Here is a 22692-nt window from a genome sequence, read left to right as displayed (position 1 = left end):
ATTTCCTTTTCATATGATAATAGATCTAAATGTTTTAAATCTTTATAATTAGGAGTAAGCTAATTTAATCTTTTATTATCTGTCACTTATGCGGAGTATATATATATATATATATATATATATATATATATATATATATATATATATATATATATATAGATATATACACATACATACATACATACATATATATATTTTTTTTTTCTTCTGGCTATCATCTATAGGCCTACAAGGTGTCATCATTTGCGCAACCCGAGTATTTATGTGTGAGCATATAAATAGTGAGTTTTGGCTTTACTAGACTCCATCCGTCCCTTTAATGATAATAATATATAAAATGTTTTACTTGAATCTGTGGAGTACCTAAGACAGAAAATGTTGGAATTAATTGAGAACACAAACTTTTCAGAGGTTTCTGCAATTTATTTTCCATTCCTCTAAACTGAACAGAACGTACAGTTTTGAAAATCAAAAATAACACCTTTCACTTTCAAAGCAGTTCAGCTTCACACAGCTGGCAATTACAATGGTAACAAGAGTGTCTGCGTGTCATTATCTTGACACTCACAAACACACACCCATGCAAACGCTCTCACTCACGCTCACACACACATACACACAGAAGGGAATGTAATAGGAGAGACAGTGGAATGCAGGACAGATATCACACACACTCTCTTTCTGACCTCTCCTCCCCAAAATGAACAGAAATACAAAAATAAACACACTTTAAAAAATAACAACTCATTTACAAACACCAAAGAAGGAAAAGAATAAAAACACACCAACAAGAAAAACAACAATATATCTGTCAAAGTTCTCCATGTTAAAAACAGGTTGCTTGGTTCAGTTTTGCATCCAGTAGAAGGTTACACTGTGTGTGTTTGTGATGGGACCTAATGCTCAGTAAAGTGCATTTGATGCATCAGCAGACAGGAAGAGATAGAAATGAATTTGGGTGCTAATGTGGCTCTGGGCCTTCCTAACACTGACAGATATGATCGAGCTACATGAACTTTACAACCTCCGCCGTAAACATCACACCTAAAAGACATTTAACATTGAAATAACATTTTGTTTCAGTTTATGCAAATGTAAATACATTCATAAATTACATGTGGGGTTAGGAGAATCAAGCTGAGAAATTAGAGAAGTCTGAAACCGATGAACGCAACTCCTCATATGAATAAACATGACCATAGCCAAAAAAACTGAACTCAAATTATGTTTCCATGAATGGGTATTTTCCCCTGAAATTAGAGGAAGAGAGATGGAGTCTCACATGTACGTACACATTCCCCCGTTGTAAACTGGAATCCTCTCATTTTTATGAATTCCTGATTGACTCCAGTTCCCATGGTTACACTGCAGTTCTTAAGCCTATGTGTACTGGCCTTTAGAAGACCACACCCATCTGACCGAGAAAAACAGAAGTGGTACAAACCAGAAAAACACAAATGAAGTGGTAGAAAGAAAGAGTGCTCCGTTTCTGACACATGCAGAAGTGTGTCTCGGAGCGACGCAAGATGTTTATATATATATATTTTTTTATTTATTTTTTTCATGTTTGTCTGTTTTGATTTCCCACCCCTCAATAATTCACTTGGATATCATGCAATAGAGACGTGCAAAAAGATAACACCTAAATCCACAAAACACACTTTCATAAATGGCTGTGTTATGAATGCGTATAACATATGTATGCCTACTCCATGCCGACCTACAAAGACAATATGACTTAAAAGCAGTGCGGAAGCCACAGGTCAAACAAATGCACAGGATGCCTCTACTGAGTGTATTAAAACCATATGGATGCATAAAACAATTCTTCTCTTAGTCTATGCAGCTATGGGGTTAAAACAATGCTAACATTGCGCTATGTCTTTTTTTTTTTCCTTCGCTGATTATCTTTTCATTGGAACTAAAAGATATTGATTGATTGGCACTTGTTCAATGCTTTTAAATAAGTTATCGATAATCTAATGTTTCATCACACACCTACATGTCGAGAAGCTGTAAAGGTCTAGTTTGGCACAGGTTGACTATTATTACTGCGTCTATGTAATTAATATTGATACACCTCGTTTATACCCCTGTTGAAAAACGAGCACAATCCTAATCAATAGACCAGACGTTTTGTTTTTTTTCCTCAACTAAAATATTTCTGTATATTTCACTTATCAAATAGCAGCATTTTTTATTTTTATTTATTTTTTTTTTACTTACGGTATTACAAAAAAGTACATGTAAACCTATTCATTCAAAATTTGTAGTAAATCCAAAGGCTCATACAACAGACATAACAAAACACAAAACTTGACAACATGCTACAATATTGCTTCCAATAGTTCTTTACATTTTAAGTCGATCTAAAATTATCAATGACGTAGATATGGACACCAGCACTCCAAAGAGAGCAATTCTAATGCACAAACAAATCGCAAAGCTAATCTTAACCAGGCTTGATTGGCACTTTCATCATCCACACGAGTATAACGGATAATCACACACTGAAACCAACAGCGCAAGACTGCATTTAGACCACAAACTAGAGGAACTACATCAAAATACACAAGGAACATGAGACGCGACGGTTTCCACAGTTTCATTTAAAAAAAACAAAGGAAAAATGCAGAAATGATCTTCGATAGTTCTCAGAGAGAGGAGAGAGAACACAGAGCACAAACGACACTGACGTCATCGTTTGAGTTTGAGGTGGCTATCACACCCATCTCCCATAGGTTATTGTTTTTTGTTTGTTTGTTTGTTTGTTTTTACCCAGAGTTCTTTGCTCTGGTTTTACAAACCTCTACGTTCTCTCAGAGCACAGATTCCCTGTTCTAGCTAGTTTAAGGTAGAATACTGAATCAATCAGGCAGAGAGCACGAGAATCTGATCATGTGTATTAATGTTAGACTATGTGGCGTATTAATCCAGAGGTATGGTGTTCACGACAGGGCGGAATACCCATTGGCCCCTGTGGAGACACACACCCTCCGCAATAAACACACACACAACACATCCGTGGCAACCGGCAGCCTGGAGGGGAAGAAAGCGAAAGTGGAACGGAGAGACAACAAAAAAGCTAGAAAAGTGGTGAGAGAGCAAGACATGTGGGACGAAAAAGAGGTAGTGCAAAGACAGAGGAAGGACACAAAGAGAGTGAGATACAGAACTAACCTTAATGTCAAGAGTGTCCACAAATATAACTGTTTTTCTCCAAATATAAATGACATCTCCCTTTCTGTAATCATATTACCCTCATATTGCTGCACCTTGTGCTTGTGCTTCTGAAATCAGGTACACAGTTTGATCTCCAAACAGTATTGAACAATAATTTATACTTGGAGAACCTGATATCTTACGGCTGGTACTGAAACACAGAAAATAGTTTGGGAGTACTTTAAGCATATGGCATGTTAAATGGTGTGTTGAACGGTATTTAAACAGCAATAATGAGAGATGAGGAAATGTTAATATTCCTCACAATTATGTAATGGATATAAATAGGTTACTCTCTCACCCTCTCCCTCTCCCTCTCTCTTCCCTCCTTTTTCTACGTTTCCGCTTCCCCTCTAGTGAGTAGATTAGAGGGCTGGTAGTTGGAGGGAGATGATGAATGTCTTTTAGAGTGTGTATGTAGGTCAGCAGTAGATTGGGCTGTGCAGTGTTGTTATAAATAGAAGTCCAGGGTTCAAATGGAGATCTGCTAATTAATGACAGGCCTGGGTGCCGGGGTGGGGGTTGGGGGGTAGTGGGGCGGGAATCAGACCCTCGGCAACCTCTGGTTTTGTGAAAGGACAAGGTAAACTACAGGTAGACGTTCCTACAGCTGAGCCTCATGGCCCGTGTTCTTGTGCTCGCTCGGTTTCATTGCTTTATTCCGTCACGCATGTCTCAGTGGACGAATTCTCGATGGTGTGAAATATGTACAGTACATTCCATAGTTGCGATAGCGTCAGGCCGCTGGATTCACAGTGTGGTTCAGAGACGATCACTCGCCCTGTACGGGAGCTCTTGCTTACTCTCCATGCAAGAGCCAATTGCTGGCAAGACCGAAAATGCTGTTAGCAGCAAACATTTTGATGCAGTGTACAACTGTGGAATTAACTAATGAGTAACTATAACCACCAGTCTGTGCAACTGATGACCTGTTGATCAGTGGAAAAGGTGGAGGGCTCGTGAAACTCTCCAGCAATGCTTTAGAACGTTGGGCAAACAGAGCTGTGCGTCTGACACTACGGCCTGCAGTTTGGTTTCTCAAAGGAAGCAGAATTATAATCAGTTAGCCTGCCAGAGTTCGCCTCTCAGCGACGCTGCTTTACTGAAGAAGGCTGAAGGTCGACAGTCATTACAGTAGCATCCTCCGGCCTTCAAATGAGTTCACACAGGTTACAAAAGCTGTGTCGTTTTAGTCTCTCGTTCACTACCTCAACCGCACCTCTGCTGCCAGTCTGACGCAAACAGGGATTAACTGCGATGTGAATGAGGTGGCATCTGTAATGCACCCAAGACTTTGCTGTACTGCATACAAACTGGAAATCTTTCTCCTTCTTTACAAACATGAGGTATGACAACCTGAGCTCCTTTCAAACGAAACAGGCACAGACATTGCCTGGCTCCTCCAATCAGAGGAAGAGGAGGAGTTAAGAGGTACATCTGTCTAAACAGGTCCAATTATTTTTCAAGTTCAGGATTCTAAGGACTTCAATTCCTTGGTAGTGTCCAAATGTTTTCTGTAGTAGTAAGAGTTAAAAGTCAATGAGACAAAACAGACAGCTTTTAAGATCCTACTGTTGTGTCTCTGCTCTGGTGGGATCTTTCGAATATCCACTCACTCTCAGTCTTGTGAGTAAATCGTAAAATGCCCCCAATAATCCACGAGGGCTCAAACAAACTCTCCCATAAATACTAAAATCAGTAGATATGACAACAAAATTTCTTCAAATGTGTTTTCTTATAGCACCAAAGTGGGAAACTGTGACTAAACTGCACTTGTATGTATGTGTATTACATTCCAGTTCTCTAATGCTGATTTTCTGAATTTTGACATATGATGTCCATCTCTGTCTGTCTGTGGCTGAAGGTTAGTTATCTACTCTCGAAAGCATCTCAATTTGATACTCTATTTACATATAAAAAACAACAATGTCAGGAAGTCTTTATACATTCAGGTCAACCTGGAATCACAGGTTTGAGAAAATGAACTGACCATAATGGAGAATCACAGAGATTTTAGTAATGTAATGCTTTCAGCAGGTGTTCGAGATTAAGTCTCAGTTTAAAACAATAAGGGGAAATACCAATACCTATGGAAATCTTTCATAGGTATCTTCCTTTTCATTTCAGGCCTACACAACAGTTTCAGAGACTGAATTTACTGAAATCAAAAGGGGGGACTGCTTCAAACTCCAATCTCCTTGCTCAGGGTGTGGATTAGATATGATCTAATCTGTGAGGGTTCTGCAATGGAAGCCAAACATTGAACATAGAATCCAAAAGACCCTGGCTAAGAGAGAGGAAGTGATGTCTGATTTCCTCCTCCTCTGAATGCCCCAGGGCACGATACTCGGACCTATACAACATAACACAACTTTAAAAACACATCAGAATTTCAGGTCACAAAATATTACATTTCTCCCCAAAAAGATTATCTATCCACAGTTCCATCAGATCGTTTTTCATTTGTTTTGTAATTGTCCTTATTTTGTGTTTAAATATTTGGACATGTTTCTTCCTCCAACCCATCCCGTTCTCTCTCGATTTCATTCATTCGGTCATCCATTCATTCTCTCTGGTTTCCTTCGCTTTCATCATTCCCCTCCCCACTCCTGTCCATCCCTAGCCCACCTTCTGAGGGTTGGTGGCACGGACGCCTTGTTCGTATGTGATTCGCTGGCTGATGAGATATTGGGCGGCCTGCGTTGCTGCCGGCGACCCTGTAATGGTCACCTTCCGATTGCGTGTGCCTGGAATGAATTCTCCCTTTTTGGAGATCTGAATCCGTGCCCCTGTCAGCTCCTGATACTCCACGAGAGTCTTGCCGCCTTTTCCCAGGATAGCACCGACCAAGTTCTCTGGCACAGCAATCTCCACCACCTCCTTTCCACCTTCTGCCAGCTTCTCTGTGCCCAGCAGAGATGATGCCACCAGCGAGGATGAGGGATTCAGGTAACCATTAGATGCCCCTGTGGCGGCCGCTAGGGAGCCCAGTGAGAAGCCCCCTAAGCTAGGTGCGGCAGGGTGGCCACCCCCTCCAGAAGCCTCACTGGCATATGTAGCAAGCAGATTGGCAGCAGCTGCAGCCGCTGGATTGGCGCTAGCTGCAACGGCAGCAAGAACCCCAGACGCAGCGGCCGGGTTGAGGCCAAGCCCCAGTGTATTGGTATTATAGCCATAACTGGCCAGAGTGTTCAGAGCAGATGTAATGGCAAGCAAATCATTACCGGAAAGACTTGACATGGCCGTAGGAAACCCACCCATGCCCGCGAGACCCGCCTGGCCAAGGAGCGTGGAGGCTGTAGCTGCTGCTGCGGCGTTGGGTAACACCTCTGTAGAGTTGGCGAAGGGGGATCCGGTTGGGTTGGAGTTGGCCACAGGGCCGGTGATGTTGGAGTAACTGATATTAAGACAGCTGCTGCTCTGTGGGTCCTCCTGGATCTTCTGAACAATGATCTCCACGGCCTTGCGGTTTTGCTCTGGCTCCCCACTCACTGTCACGACACGCTCCTGCAGATTGATGCCCTCAGGCTTCTGAGAAAGCTGTACCCAGGCTCCCGACTGCTCCATCACAGCCTTAACTGTTGCCCCACCCTTACCGATGATGAGTCCGGCTGTGCTGTTGGGCACGATCAGTTTAGCCTGTAGAGGAGGGGGAGTGTCACTTTGATTGCGGAACAGAATTACATGCATAGGACTGCACACAGCCCCAAAAATAGATGCTGCAATAAGCTCAAGTGCATCTGTGCTGGTTAAGCAGATGTTTGTTCTCTGTCCACACTTATACAGTAAAAGAATGTTCATAACATCTTTAAAGGAGAGCTGCATTTACAATATGTAACCCTGTATGCTTGTATTTACATTTAGTCATTTAGTATGCTCATATGTGTTTAAGAGTGTATAATAGTGTGTATCTGTGTAAGGTCTTGCTCTTAAGTCAGTGCTTATATCAGCCATTTGTTGATCCCTGGTCTTATATTGCAGCTGCTCTCTCTCACTCCCTCTCTGTTTCTCATTCTGCAAGGATCAAGCAGGTAAAAATAACCCACTGCTCTCACACTTTGCTGGCCCTCTCAGCCACTCTTTCCCTGGGGAACAACCACCAGCCTGCCCTGCCCTCTACCTCCTCTGGGCTAGTATATTTGCCTGTCTTCAGTGTTGCTTATCACTGTCAGATAGCTAACAGTAAGAACGTTTACATGTACTTTAGAAATTGATTTCAGTAAGACTAAAGCAATAATTCACCTTTCTAAAATGTCATGTAAATGCTCATGTACAGATGAAAACTCTAGCCTGACTATGCAAAACTCACTTATACTCAATACTCCATTATATGCATGTAAATGTACTCACTGTCTTTGCTGTCATTTTGTAAGAAAACTAATCAAAATATTACAAATATTATGAACTAAACTGTGGTTTAGGGGAATAACTAATTTGCATGTTCAATTCTTAAACTGCAGAGTCTGATATGTTTAACTCTTCATCATACATTTAATAACTAAGAACTTGTACATCTGTTTGGATTTGGTTTGGTGTAGTAGTAGATCAACTTCATGAACGAACCTGTTTAACACGGTCAGGGTTAACAGTAGTCTGTGGCTGGAGAATGCTGACTGGTTCGGTCTTCTGACTGCTCTGAGGCATCTCGCGAACTTTTTCAGCGATGAAGTTATGGACTCCATTCAGAGCTTCCACCGTACCCTGAATCAAACAAACACGCTCTGTCGTACCTGACCAAACACACAAAAGAAAAAAAAAAACTTATCGTTAGCATAGAGTACTTTCAGATGTAAACATGTGAAATGAAATTATGTATAATGCATAATGTCTTCTATTTGAATATATTTGTGCCATATTTTTTCAGGTTTCTTTGATGAATATAAAGTTCAATCTTTTTAACAGAAGTGTATATGTATTAAATACGAATGTAATATATCGATATATATATAGTATATCAAGTAAATAATGTTATACAAATATATTGTTGTATTTAAATTACATTTCTGAATTTGGAAGACACCTTTATCCATATCAACTTGCGCTGTATTCAACGTGTACATTTTATCATTTCATGAATTTCTTGCAAGCTGAACCCATGACCTTAACGCTGTAAGCACTATGCTCCACTGTTTGAGCTAGATTTCATAAGGTAATGGAAACACACATTACACTTTCAAAGAAACTATTTCTCCTTTCAGTATAAATGCATCTGTCAGAAAGAATGAAAAGGGCTATTGTAACATAGTGGAAAAAAAACGATGAACTTATGACTGCATGATGTAATTCATTCTGAATGCATAGAATTCTAAACCTGTCCTCTCTAACCACATCCCATGGGCCATGCCACATGAATGCCCAGGACACACACACACACACACAATCTACTAATCTCTGGCATACCGCTGTCCTGAAGCTCTTGACCTGTCTGGAATATTGCTATAACTGTGAGAACCCAAAGAGCCCACACCGAACTGGACTTGTTTTACCATGACCAGAGAAATCTACAATGAGTTATTGTTACACAATCTTCTGCGTATTGTGTCGGCTTGAATTCAAGTTAGGATTTGTTCAGTCTTGTGGTGGAAAGTATCATTCAATGTCCTAAATATACTGTCATGATCATCTTCCATTTCATTTGGAGGGAGAGAGATGTGGGAAGAGAAGGCGTGTAGGTTGTTGGTAGTGTGTGTTTGTTTCCGGGCAACAGTGCAGAGATATAGCCGCACGTGTGTGTTTGCTCCAGCACACATGCATACTTGACCAAGTGTTTGTTCCTCAGCTATGATTTTTTTATTTTTACATCTAGTTTTTTTTTGTTTTTTCACACCGAAGCTACAAATTCTCTCCCAGTTTCAACATTTGCACTTCAAGATGTCAAATGCTTACAAATAAAACATGCTCCAATAAAGCAAGCACAAGTGTGTGTGTGTGTGTGTGTGTGTGTGTGTGTGCGCGTGTGTGTGTGCACGCGCTGTGTTAATTTCAGTCATCCCCTTGTTCAGGAGATGTGGTTTGTGGTAAGAGTCTGCAGTCTTTAAAGAAGTGTGTGTGTTTGGCTAGTGTGTGTGTGTGGTGTGGCTGTGTGTGTGTGTGTGTGTGTGTGTGTGTGTGTGTGTGTGTGTGTATGTGTGTGTGTGTGGTAAAACACAAGCTGGCTGGAGTAAAACTGCTCAGCTGTAGGTGAATTCTTTTTATAGCTCTCTTGCGAGCCAGAGAGAGTTTAAATGTTTCCCTTTCAATGTCTCATAAGATAAATGAGGTCTGGAAGAGAAGCTGCTATTATATCAGAGACCAGAATGATTGAGAATGTGCTGGTGTTTGTGCCAGAGAAGCACTGCTTGTTCTACTCAGGGTTTGGCAAAATTCAGAATCAAAGAATTAACTTTATTTTATGTGTTGAAATTTGAATTTAATTAAACTGGTCACAGCACACATGAAGTTGAATTTGAATTAAAATGATAGGAAGAGAAATGTATTAATTATTATTTTTATTTATTAAGTTCCTCACAGGTAAAAGAAATTTAACACAGATAATGCATTCAGGAAAATGACTGTTCTTCAACCTTCATTGACTAAAATAGATTTTTTAATTATGATAATATATAACTATATATAAACTATAAAATATGGGGGGCACATGGCTGCCCACTGCTCCGGGTGTGTGTTCACAGTGTGTGTGTTCACTGCGGTGTGTGTGCACTCACAATACTTGGCCACATGTCACTTCACTTCACTTGATATACATGATCTATCTATCTATCTATCTATCTATCTATCTATCTATCTATCTATCTATCTATCTAAAAATAATTTTAACAAAATCCAAAAGGTCAACAAAAAAAAGCTTTGTCAAGGCAACATGCAAACTTTATAACATTTACATCAGTTATTTGAACTTTCTTGTAAAAAAGCTGAATTAAAATGAATTGAAATTCAAATTGCAATTTGGCATCCTGTTTGCTACCTCAATTCAAATTTAGGATTAATTTTAATTTCAGGATCTGAAATGGAACTTTGCATGATAATAATACTGCACAAGCAAGTGAGAAGTCAAGCCAGAGTGAGAATGTGTGTTTGTGTGTGTTAGTAGGGTAAGTAAGGATGAAAGGCAGAACAGGTGGTCTCAGGATAGTTTTAGTTGTAACAAATGTTTTAATGAATGAAAACAGCTATTCACAGACAAATTATGCTCACAATATTCAGCTGTATGCTTCACAGCTGCGCCACACACACACACACACACACACACACACACACACACACACACACTTTCTCTCTCTTTTTCTCAGATATTTTCTCTCCCTATGGCCACATTTTCCACAGTCATTCTCTGCCGATTTTATTTTTCCACGCTACAACATAAAGCAGCTTCTTAATGGCACATAGTGGAAAGATACTAGTCAATGACACAAACAGGCCAACATCTGTAAATGGCCTCATTCACATTAATCTACCACAGTGTAGCTCTGAGGCCTCCGTCAGACCTTCTGCATAATAATCAAAAAACTTACAAGCTTGTTGTTTACTAGTATTCTAGATTTTTCAGCTTGCAAAAATCTACTGGTGTTAAAAAATGTTTATCAGAGGGAGTGAAGATTGCACAGAAAATGCACATGTAAAACTCTTTTATCCTTCATTCCTAAAAAAAACAGGTTCCAATAATTTCCAAAAATATTAAAGCATGATGCCACAGAAGAACCTCAAACATTTTTGTCTCTAAAAATCCTATACAGTGAAAAATAGTTACTGATAAGGAGAAGAAAGAAAAACTTTGAATGATCTTTATTTTCAAGAGTGTTTAGTGTGAAAGAGATTTATGCATGGCACAATTAACTCTGCCATCTGTTGCACAGTAAATAAAATGATTTAACTGTGAGGATTCATAACACAGATCTAATAACATAAATAGAAGTTAATTCAAAAAAAAAAATAAACTCTGAAATAAGTAATGTTCATCATTATTAGAGAAAGAATATTTGATTCATACCTGGGTAGAAGTCTTTAGATTTGGACAGTTTGATGGTGGCTCCAGTCTCTTTCTGAAGCTGCACGATGGTTTGCCCCCCTTTGCCAATGATTGAACCAGCGGCATAGCTGGGAATCAACACCTTCAGGAAATATTCACCCTCCTCTGCACATGCACACAAAAAACAAACACAAAGTTAGAGATAAAAGCATCTCAGTTCTAATATTTTTAACAAACCAGACATATGCCATATGATCTATTTCCACTGTGGAAGAATGCAAATTAATAGCATCGCAGAAAGGTCTGAAATGTACATGAATAATTATCATTTCATTTTACAGTCCTGTTCCACATGTACATACTAGGTACTTATTATAGTGATTACAATATCTGGGTAATAACTAGGTACTAACCCTTACCCATTACTTTCTTAGGTAAGAACATTGTAAGTACACATACTGCAAAATAAAGTGCAACTAATACTGTTTAAATATACAATAATATTTATTTTTGTGTTTATTTGCAATATGTAGTCATGTTTAATTGAGAGTATTTTTGGGATGTGTTACACATTTCAGCAAAACTGTAGTAAGATTATATTAGTTTGAAAACATAATAAAGCCAACCAGAAGCCACATGAGTGCACCATCATTACCTCACTACGGCTTCTCCTTTTGAAACAATATACACACTAAACATGAAAAGTACTGTCTGGTTCTTTTATTCATTTCATCTCCTTTTTGATTTCTCTGGATTTCTTCCTTCACCTTTTCTCGCTCTCTTTCTCTCCCTGATGAGTTCCTACTGATTCTGCCTCTGTCCCACTTTTTCCCCATGCAGAGATAAAGTGACCTGCTTTGGGTTGGTAGAGGTCTAAATTTAACCAAACTATCTCTGTGTTTTGTGTCCTTCACTATCTTCTTCGCCATCTCTCTCTCTCTTACACACACAAACGGTCGGCCAGGCGACAAACCGCTCAGATGCTCAGCATGGAGGTTCAGTGTCACAGTCAAAAGTTGAGGTTTAAGTGAAAGTGTGTGGCGGGTGGTGTGTAGGCAGTCTGTAGCACTTCACTATACTGAGGCCGTGGGCTTGTGGGTAATTGCCTGGAAGGCTGTTCAGGCAGGAGCATATGGATGCTAAATCCTCAGATTTGTCCTGAAGAACCCAGCCAACAGCGCATAAGTCACTCAGAGGTTCCCGGGGGGACGAGGCTTCCCTCTCCAACCACAATATTACACATCCTAAACACAACATATGGCCCAGAGTCCATTGCTAAAACAAGTGAAGAACCAGAAGGTGATTACAACACATAAAAAAAAAAATAATAATAAATATAAATATATAAATATAAATATATATATATATAATATATATATATATATATATATATATATATATATATATATATATATATATATACCAAATTCTGATATATATCTATATATATATCAAACTCCCTCACCACTACACATGGAAATACATTCCATCATGACATCACAGTGGCTACGTTTACATGCACACTTTTTGGTTCAATCGGACTGAATTCATTACGATTGGTGAATCTGATTGTAGTGTTTACATGAACGCTAAATAAAGTGATCGGGTTGATGTGCGGGTTTATATGTCACAAGCTTCAAATCGGAATAGATTTTTTGACATGCACACACTGCTCAAATAGTGAAAGTGAAAAGTGAAAGTGACACATAGATAATATAGAGTTTTTCTCACTGTTTGCACATAATAACCACTCTCCTACACGGTTCCTTTATTTGTTTTTAACAGCAGAATTTATATTTACCCATTTATGGATAAATATACATATAAACTGCTGTGCTGCTCATATTTATCACACCAAAAAAAAGCCCCTCCCCGTGCCCAAACCGGGTTGCCTGTGGATGAGTATCCAAAACAAGGTTGTCCTGCTCCACTTCACAGTTGCCGAGTGAAAGGAGAGTTTTATAATGACAGGACACGCAACCGTTCAAAAGGAAGAGCCGCTTGTTCCGTGCCTCATACGTCATTACGTTATTTCTGTGTCATTGCTCATGCGCAGTCCTTTCAGTTTCGTGTTCAATCCGATTGGGTGTTTACATGCACGCTCAATCATACTAGAAGAGGAATAAACCACCCCCTTCAATCCGATCGAAATTTCATTCGGATCGAGCTCAATCCAATTACAAACGGATTATTTGGGTGCATGTAAACGTAGCCAGTGACATCATACCGGTCAAGTCATGCTGAATACCTGATGTTCCCCTCTAAATGTTAATGTTGGCATAGCTAGAACTTTTCAATAACTTTTTAAATTTGATTTGTAGCGAAGATGGTATTTTTTTTATTTTCAGTACATTAGCGTATTATGTGACAAAATGGAAGAAGATACAAAAGTACATCATGTTTGTGTATTATATCAGTGTCTTTCAGAGACTGTCGTAAATCCGAGAGATAAGATGGGTTTCAGAGACTCAAATGCCCCCAATCTCCAGCAGCTGACCCTTTACCGCTGCAGAGAGAGTCAGAGATACAAGGTGAGAGAGAAACTGCAGGATAAGAGGAAACACGCTAATAATAAATAAAAACATGGAAAAATATGGAAGGACGAGCTGAGATGAGAAAGATTTGTTAGGAAGGAAGAGAGGAATATTCGACCGAAAGGAAAAGACATTCCAGAGAGTGGTAGAGGAAAACTGACTAGGAGGGGAGAGGACAGATGAGGAGGAGGAGGAGAGTGGACGGCCGGTAGGGAGAAGGTGAAAATATTATGGGGGCGTATTACAGAAAGTTTCTTATCTTAGGCCTTAATTTAAGATGTGATATGTTAAATTAGGATTTTTCAGATATTCGTATTACAGAAGCAAATCTTAACTTGATTTGGGATTTTTATACTATCTTCTAAAATCGTATCTTATCTTAGGAAATCTTAAATTGCATTATCAAGTTTGACAATCCACTCTCAGGTCTGTTACCAAGCAACCAACACTGTGCAAGCTGCTGATGAGGTAAACAAAATAATAGAAGCTACTTCACTTAGAAAATTGCCTTTTGCAAAAAAACGTAAGACATTAGTCACTTGCACTATAACCGCGGGGTAATAACTATAACTGTGGGGTTGTCCTAGAGTAAAGACAGTTTTTAGGCTTTTTTGTCAAGTTAGGAGGTTTCTGTAATACTCCCTTCCTATCTGTATTTAAGATAAGATAACACACTTACAAAATGCTGTTCTGTAATAGCTTTTGTCCTAAATGTGGTTCTAACTGAAATTACCATGGTTACCAAACAGATAAGATAAGATTTTAAAGTTAGGATCTTTCTGTAATACGCCCCATGGTCTCTAAGCAACTCTGACTGACTCTCCTGTGGGAACGTTTGATTCATTTCAAATAACACCAAAGTCCACTACATGCCGTACACATCTCAGCTTTAACTTGTGCTCTAATGCTGGCGTGACTCATTCAGTAGGGAGAGACATGTGCAGTTCTTCCAGAAATCCAGCACACACTTTCACAACCGGAAGGCCAATGCGTTCAATACGTGATCAATCGTCCTATCCAGACAATCCTATTAATACCAGAAAATTGGGGAATCTGGGAAATCCAGAGAAATATAATTGTCAGCCCAGGCATATATAATCAAGCCTAGAGTGGGAGGGCCAGTTAGTAGATGGCACCAGGATCAAAGCTAACATTAGCTTCAGTTGTAATACATCATCTAACCTAACAGGAAGACAAAAACAGGGAAGAAAGAAAAGAAAAAGAAAAAAAAAGAAGAAAGAAGCAAGCTCTCACACAGTATGTCTCTTAAGCGCAGCTGAATGTGCAATGCACAGTTAGAAAGATACCCGAGCAGAATTTAAATTGAAAAGACAATTAGAGAAAAACACAGAGTGACCCAGTCACTAACGTCTCCATACATTCCTATAGAAATGCATTACACTTTGGAAAAAGGAGACTAAAAACTGCATTCCCGTCTCTGTTATACAGATCTAAAAGCTGTTATCTGCAGCATTGCTATTCTTTTGTTCATCTCTCTTTTCTCTCTCCCTGGCTGACTGGCTTTGCTCTGTGCTCAGTCACTCTAGAGAAAATCATTTGTTAAATGAATATGTGCAAATGTCAGAGGGTGAGAGATTTATTATTTTCTGCAATGGGACTGAACTCAGGGTTTCTCGATAAAACAGGCGCAGCACACTACAAGTACTTTATCTTATGACGACATCATACACAAACGCTCACCCAAGGACACTAGGCTCCCTTCGTAGGACCCTGGAGAGGGGCTAGTGGATACAACTGATATCTGGACGGAGCCTTGTAGAGCGGTTCAATCTGTACCTGTCCTCTGCAGTGCTCCAGGTGCGCAGTGGGATATGCATTACATCATTGCCTCACCCGACTCAATGCTCACTGCCACACACACATGACTGACAGGTAATGATAGGATTCTAGTCTACGATGCTCGCTGCAGCCGATCAAACACACACACACACAGCTGGGAAGTTGCCGATCTTATCAATGACTTGTCTGTTAAAGGGGAGGGTGCGAGTGTGAATGGAATGAATGCAGACACTGTTAGTGGGACCATTTAATGAGAGCAGTTCGCAGTGAACGGAGGAAGAGGACAGGACGCAGTGGACACACACTCAGGAATCCATGATGGAGGTTTTTGAAGAGCACAGCCGGAGGGCAGTTAAGGAAAGAGTGAGTGAGTTTATAAGAACGGAAAAGATAGAGGAAGGGCAATCAGGGCTCTTGCGATCACTGAAGTACATCGCACCAGCGCGCCAAGGCGTCGTAGGAAAGCGAACCTCCGGCAGTGGTTTTTTACAGAGCGGTGGCGTGGGGACCATTTGACCTTGGCTGACGAGGAACAAAAACTTCACTCTCTCCATCGCGGCCGCCTCACATTCGTTTCCAAGACGACTTGGAGGTGACATTCTGAAGGCGCAAAGAGCTAACGGAAAGGTCTGCTGCTGCTTACCTGTTGTTAAAAGGGAGACCTAGGGAACATTCTCATGCAGCAGTGATTTGAGAATGGCTAGCGCTTTGGGAGCGCTCCTCACCCGTGCACTCCTGCTTGCGGCAATGATGTAAGGAAAGCTGGTGTAACAGGTTTTCAGCAGTGAGTGTCTGAGTAAATAATACAATCTGTTGCTGCTGTTTGCCAGTGAGCCATACTTACACAGCCGCTAATGCAGTCAGACAGTTATGGGCTCAAACCTATGATTACACACAGCATATAGAGTGTGAACAGAGTGGCATGCAAACACACAGAGGGAGTGGGTCAAGAGGGATTGCATTGTTAACCCCCCCCCCCCCCCCCCATCCCCATGCAACACACAGACACACACACTCTGCATGTGAAAAGGAGGGCCTGTCCTAGGCACACTGCAAGGACAAGCAAGCCTCTCCTTCCCAGAGAATGAATGAAGAGACGCCAACAGAGGACGGGAAAAGAAGTGGAAAAAACGAAAGACGCAAAGCGGTCAACTCGTCCGAACGCGCATTCAACAAGTCAACAAAAGGGGACAGGATCTCTTACCCATTCTGCTGTAGCGTGCTGGAGGTGGGGTTCAGATAGCCATTGATGCCGAGAGGCTGGACCGGTGAGCGATGCCTGACTGCAGGCTGATCATAGGAGCTCTGCTGCCGTCAAGGAATGTGGCCAGTCAACCTTTTTCCCCAGGTTTGTATCCGAGAGGGGGACAACGTCAGTGCATCCTCCCCTCCATACCCGCAGTCAGCCCCCGTCTCTCTCTCTTGCTCTCTCTCCCTCAGTTTCCCTCTCTCTCTCTCTTTCTCTGATTCTGTGTGATGGCAGTGCAATTGCCGTGTGCTGTGTGTGTATATGTGTGCGTGTGTGTGTATGTGTGTGAGTGAGTGTTTGAAGCAAAGAGGCTTGGTATTGTTCAGGCAGAGGCAGACTGACAGAAGGAATCTTCCTACTGCATCACCCTCTGCTTTTCTTCTCATCCATATTCAGCGAGAGCTCCAGCCCTGTGCTGCATTCTACAGAGAGGCACCTAGCGTGTCCAATCACCCCGCACCCCTCCCCAGCGTCTCACACACATAAACGCACGCACATACACACCAAGGCTTTCTTTCTCATCGCCCCCCCACCCACCCTCGCCACTTTGACGCAGCAATATAAAAGACGTAGCGCCTCGCTCACGTTTGGTTAAAATATGAAAAGGTGGGATGGAGGGAGGCTGCAGAGGGAGAGAAAGAGAAAACTAAAGAGAATAAGTGAAAGAAAGTGCGAGGGACCTTGCGTGAATGAAGAGGAGGTATAGAGCAAAAGCAGGGAGGCGGTGGGCTCCTTGGACGGCCATGTTGGAAACACAGCGAGAAAGAGAGAGATTTTTGAAAATGGCAGGAAGGATCTGCCGCAGAGCGCCAAGGGGCCGGCCAACTAAATTACTCCCTATAAATCCAAAGACGCTATACCCAACCAGCGGGTGCTCGTGTACGTGGCAGGGGGAGGGTATATGAGCTCGGTCCCAGGGTCATACCTCATTTGCATAGTAGCTTTTTTTCAGCTGAGCCTGATACATTCTCTACATATACAATACTAGGTATATCAACGCGCTCTGCTGGGTGTCTCGGATGCAGCATGCAGCAAGGATGCTTCTGTTCAGGCAAACAGATCACGTTCAACACATCCACTGGACATTCTAGAATACATGAGCCCTCTCTCTTTCTAGCCCCTCCTTTCTCCACCACCTGCCCAATTCACAGTCAACTCACGTCACCACACACTGCAAGGGCACCTGTGTCCTTCTCTCGCTCACTTTCTGTCTCTCTCGCTCGCAGCTTTTGATCTAATACGGAACCACACAAAAGCACCAACATAAATAGCTCTGCCAAAACCTCTATTAGCAACATTAACGTTCCATTTCAATTGCGACTCGTAAGAGGCCACACACACACACACACACACACACACACACACACACACACACACACACACACACACTGAGTAACTAACTGTGCGCGCACTGGTGAAATTAGCATCAGCAATCAATGGCTGTTTACAAAAGGGAGGGCACAAAGGATCTCAATCACTGAACGTCCTCTTCATCGCTCTCTTCAGGTCAAAGGTCATGCAAGGGGGAAGGGTTCATTCATTGATAGGATTATGTTTTAATTAAAGCTACATAGGTGAACATAATGAATGATGGTCTGAACTGCTAATGAACAAAGAAGTGACTTACTGACTAAATAGAAGACTGATCTCCAAACTGTGCTTAATGGCATGCTTTGACAAAAGCTGTCATATGCACTAGTAAAAATTTTCATCATTATAGCGGTCTCTTTCTTTCCCTCTGTTTAAATTGCCACAATTTTTTCTATAATTTCTACTCAATTTCAGCTTGATAAGAGCTTCAGCTTGATTTTCTGTATCAATATTAGTTAAATTCAAAGTAGTTTAAAAATGCAGTTAATGTATCACTGCAGGTTGTAAGCTCTGCACTGATTTGAGTTTACTTCACTGAAAGTCATTTAATCATTTTTTTACAGGGCATAACAGGACTTAAGCTAGTTAGCATTCAGTTTATTAATGTTTACTATTAATAAACTAAAAAGCTAAAACACTATACAGTTTTTAGGTTTGTACGTTTTTTTAATTATATAATTTGTTATTTAGCATAATAGGCTATTACTGCCACTACTACCATGTTACTAATAACGTTAAGTGTACCACTGCATTTATATAAAGCATATTTTCAGAAGTCAGAATCAAAATATCAATGCAAATTATCTACACAAATAGTGAGTACTAATTAGTAAATTTGCTAGTTAATATCGTTGGTCTATTGTTCAATTGTCTCTAATCTTACAGAGTAAGCTTAAGAAGTCGAGGCCTCAACGAAATAAACACTTAAATTTCCCTAAATACAACCCTAAAAACAAACCCTATATAACACACTCGGCTCACCTCATTAGCGCTGAACAATTAAAAAATTAAAATTAAAAAATAAAAAAAAAAACCTAAGCTGTTCATAATCTATGAAACGCACGCGGCAGTGTGTCCCTACACTGTAGTGCGGGGTGATAAAACCGTCGCTGGACAGCTGCACCGGGGCTCCACAGCGGGAAGCGCTGCCCCGTGAGCAAAACTGACAGAAATGTTCACACACAACGTTACTGAGACTTTCTTTTCGCTTCCCTCCGAATCAAAATATACAAAATACGCACGTACACTCTAGAACAGAAGTTTGTGTTTATCACGTGACCTTCTCAGCTATTTTTTAAAGAGCAATGCCCACCGTCTGAAGAAATATGGATCAGTATCTGACCCAGACACAAAATCCTGCCTGGAACCTGAGCATACTTAATATAGCCACTACGTCTATTTAGAAGACTTGGTATATAAAGAAAATAATAGTCGTTTTGTTTTTAAGTGATTTATTATCAGAAACACCTCAAGGAAACTTTTTTTCTAGATCAAGATGGACCCTAATGCTCTTTTTTCATATGTATTAAGAGCTCCACACGACGATTTAGAGGGGATTCGATCTTTTGTTTCCACTGGAGTCTGTTACTGTATATGAATTGGGATTAAACTACAGCAGCATGTGCGCTTTTCTCCCTTTCATTCATTTTCTGCTCAATTTAGCTTCATTCCCAGAGGAACGTCAACCACCACGCTGCGCATTACCCCACCGGGTCATACAGGGTCAGGCTGGACAGATGTGACCCGTTTAATTGTCTGTAACGCTGCTGTTGCATTTAATTTCACAGGTGCTTAAAACGACCACTTTACAAAAACATAAAAAAAAAAAGAGAAACTTCTCAAACCCTAAATCCTGAACCCCCGCAGAGTTAAATAATATTTATTTAGATAAGCACGCTTAAAGCTGAACCAGACACGCGACCCGAGCACACTGGAGGGTCTCGTTTGACATGACTTATTTGGAGCAGCACAGCAGGCCCGAGCGCTGCATGAACCCCCGCGAAGTGTCGTTCTTACCTCCGGTGTTGGAGCGCTTGGTGCTGCTCGCCTCAGTCGGTGTTTCCAAGGGTCTCTTTCGGGAATCGGAGAGATCCGGGTCCATGTGTGGCGACTGCGAGAGGTGCTGAAGAGTAGAGAAGATCCCGTTCTGCTGAACTGCCCCGCCAGCCATCATTTTGTCACCGGCTGGAGTTTACACAACGTTAGCGCACCGAAACCCGTTCGAGAGCACATAAAAATCGGTCAGCGTCTCCTGTCCGAGTGGATTCTAAGAGCTTCAGATGTCATAAAAATGCCATGCTGCGGGGTCGCTGAGCGCGTCCGTTTCTGCCTCGCTGTCCACTATTTCTCGTTGGGATAAGAGGCGCATTAAAGCTCTAAATATAAAAATCCATTCAGTGAAGTCTATTCATTAGCGCGCACCCGACACTTGAGACGCCTGTGTGTTTAACCAGCCCTTACGCACACGCGCAGCGCCCTCTCCAAAAAGATTCTCGCGACCACTGCATGACAAACTACTATAAGATAAATAAATCAAGATTCACTAAAAGAACAAAAAGACAGTTAAAGTTCGCTCGCCCCTTTTCGGTCTCCTCGCAGCGGCGCCGGGTTTTTGTTAATATTTTATTGCTGTTGACGGTGTCAGTCCGTTTGTTTTTAAGTGTAAAGGAGAAGATTTTGTTTCAGAGATGCGGGAGTCTTGGCCAGCGCGCGGCAGCGTCTGCTCGGGTGACAGAGCTCTCGCGCAGCATCCCTGGACCAATCGTGAGCCAGAGCGCCAGAGCCCTCCTGACGTCACGGGCCGCAGCCTCCAAAAGAGTTTTTCAACGGCAGCAAGTTTCAGACTCAGTAGTTTAACAACTTGTTCTTTAACTAAAACTCTCCAAAATTATAAATGCGAACACAATAGCATAATGTTACAGATAGGGGTTATTAAATAAAGAGCAACTTTTAGGCGCTACAATGTGGAATAAATTGAATTTTGTATAGCCTACATCCAGTTCCTGCGGCAACACCGCAGATTACTTACGATTACAAGACAACGAACATATGGTGAAACCGTAGACTTAATGTTCTGAATATATTTTGTATATTTCACATTTAATCGCTGTAATATTTTTTTTTAAGTAATTGATAGCCATCACATGATTTCTGTTTCTTTTATTAACGGAAAATGAATGCATTACCAGCATTTTCCATCACTACAAATGTAGTATTTCTTAAATGTTGAAAAGTGCCCCAGAAATAAAAATAACATAAAAAAAAAAAAAAAAAAAAAAAAAAAATAACTAAAAAAAAAAAAAAAAAAAAAAAAAAATTAAACAGATTGTCCTCACAAATACCCCATGTCTTACAATTTTGCAACTTCATAATTCATAAAATCTGCATTACATACAGGTTATCCACAGGGTAATGCAATATAAACTTCCAAAAGTAATTATGGAAACCATTTCTGCAACTAAAAAAAAAAATAAAAATAAAATGTTATTGCAACTTTTTATCTCACAGTTCAGTTTTTTTTTGCTCAGAATTGTGACATTTAAACTCACAATTAATTGCAAGTTATAAAGTCAGAATTGTGATATAAACTGAGTTGAGTTTTTTTCTTGTAATTGCGAGTTTATATCACACAATACTGACTCACAACTGCAAGTTTATCTCACGCAATTCTGAAAAAAGTCAGAACTGCTAGTTTATATCACACAATTCTGACTTCATCAAATGACAAGTTTATATCTCGCAATTTTGACTTTATAATTTGCAATTGCGAGAAAAAAAAAAGTCAGAATTGCGAGATAAAAAGTTGCAGTTACCTTTTTTTCAGGGAGCACAATGACGTTTAGAACCGACAAACACAGACTGCACAGACTGTGGCTGAATACACAGGAAAACACAGGTGTATGGGATGACTAATTAACCTAAATGAGGACAGGAACAAGACCAAATATGGGAACACTAGTACAGAAACGGGGGCAAAACACAACATAGGCAGTCCAGAATCCTGACATATCGCCCCCCTCCCGGAAGGCTCAACCTCAGACAAGAGGGAGGCATGGGTGGAAACTTGGGAGGAGGCTCAGGAGGAGGACGGACACCCGGGAGGGGGCCAGCAGACAGAGTCCAGGGAGGAGACAGGAGGGACTTGGAGCAGGAGGAGTCCAGCTGGACCCAGGCCACAGCCATAACGTCGACCCACGGTGAAGCCGACGGAGGGAGGAGCCATGGAGTAGGAATTGCCACCGACTCCAGGGGGCTGACAGATGGCGGCGGAGCAAGTGGTGGAGAAGCCTGAGGCAGAGACGGAGAGCCAACGAGCCAGGCGGATGCCGAGGATCCGGGGGGCTAGGGTGGAGCTGAGGGATCTGGTGACCGAGGTGGAGCTCCGGAGATCTGCGGCAGGGCTGGAGTGACTGAGGACCAAGGTGGAGCTGGCGGGAGGAAGGAGCTCAACGGAGAAGGTGGGATGGAGTGACGAGGTGCAGCCAGAGGAGCGTAGTCCTGAAGCGACGGCAGGTTGAAGCCCACCAAGGGATGAGGGAGCCCGGTGGATC

General features: G+C 41.2%; 1 protein-coding gene across 2 annotated transcripts; it reads right to left on the bottom strand.

Annotated features, from left to right (window-relative positions):
* Nucleotides 1-402: 402 nt before the first annotated feature.
* Nucleotides 403-20883, bottom strand: LOC109059714 (RNA-binding protein Nova-1-like). Of its 2 annotated transcripts, none has more exons than XM_042756397.1 (4): nucleotides 20159-20883; nucleotides 11210-11353; nucleotides 7786-7952; nucleotides 403-6861 (listed from the first exon to the last, which is right to left on the bottom strand). In XM_042756397.1, the coding sequence occupies exons 1-4, from the start codon at nucleotides 20313-20315 to the stop codon at nucleotides 5842-5844; spliced, it is 1488 nt and encodes a 495-aa protein (XP_042612331.1). In that variant the 5' UTR covers nucleotides 20316-20883; the 3' UTR covers nucleotides 403-5841. The 2 variants fall into 2 exon arrangements, with proteins under 2 accessions (XP_042612331.1, XP_042612332.1); XM_042756398.1 differs by lacking the exon at nucleotides 20159-20883 and adding an exon at nucleotides 16727-17261.
* Nucleotides 20884-22692: the final 1809 nt, after the last annotated feature.

The sequence above is a fragment of the Cyprinus carpio genome, chromosome A5 (assembly GCF_018340385.1).
Source record: "Cyprinus carpio isolate SPL01 chromosome A5, ASM1834038v1, whole genome shotgun sequence".
Taxonomy (NCBI): Eukaryota; Metazoa; Chordata; class Actinopteri; order Cypriniformes; family Cyprinidae; genus Cyprinus; species Cyprinus carpio.
Note: the sequence above shows the minus strand (reverse complement) of the source record. Positions and strands in the feature narration are given on the sequence as shown.

What these genes read in the sequence shown, in the direction of transcription:
- LOC109059714 (XM_042756397.1), bottom strand. Translation starts at nt 20,315, where the DNA reads ATGATGGCTGGCGGGGCAGTTCAGCAGAACGGGATCTTCTCTACTCTT. An exon ending in CAAGCGCTCCAACACCGGAG is followed by an intron (nt 11,354 to 20,158) that starts GTAAGAACGACA and finishes GTGCATGTGCAG; the next exon opens with AGGAGGGTGAATATTTCCTG. An exon ending in ACCCTGACCGTGTTAAACAG is followed by an intron (nt 6,862 to 7,785) that starts GTTCGTTCATGA and finishes CCTCCTCTACAG; the next exon opens with GCTAAACTGATCGTGCCCAA.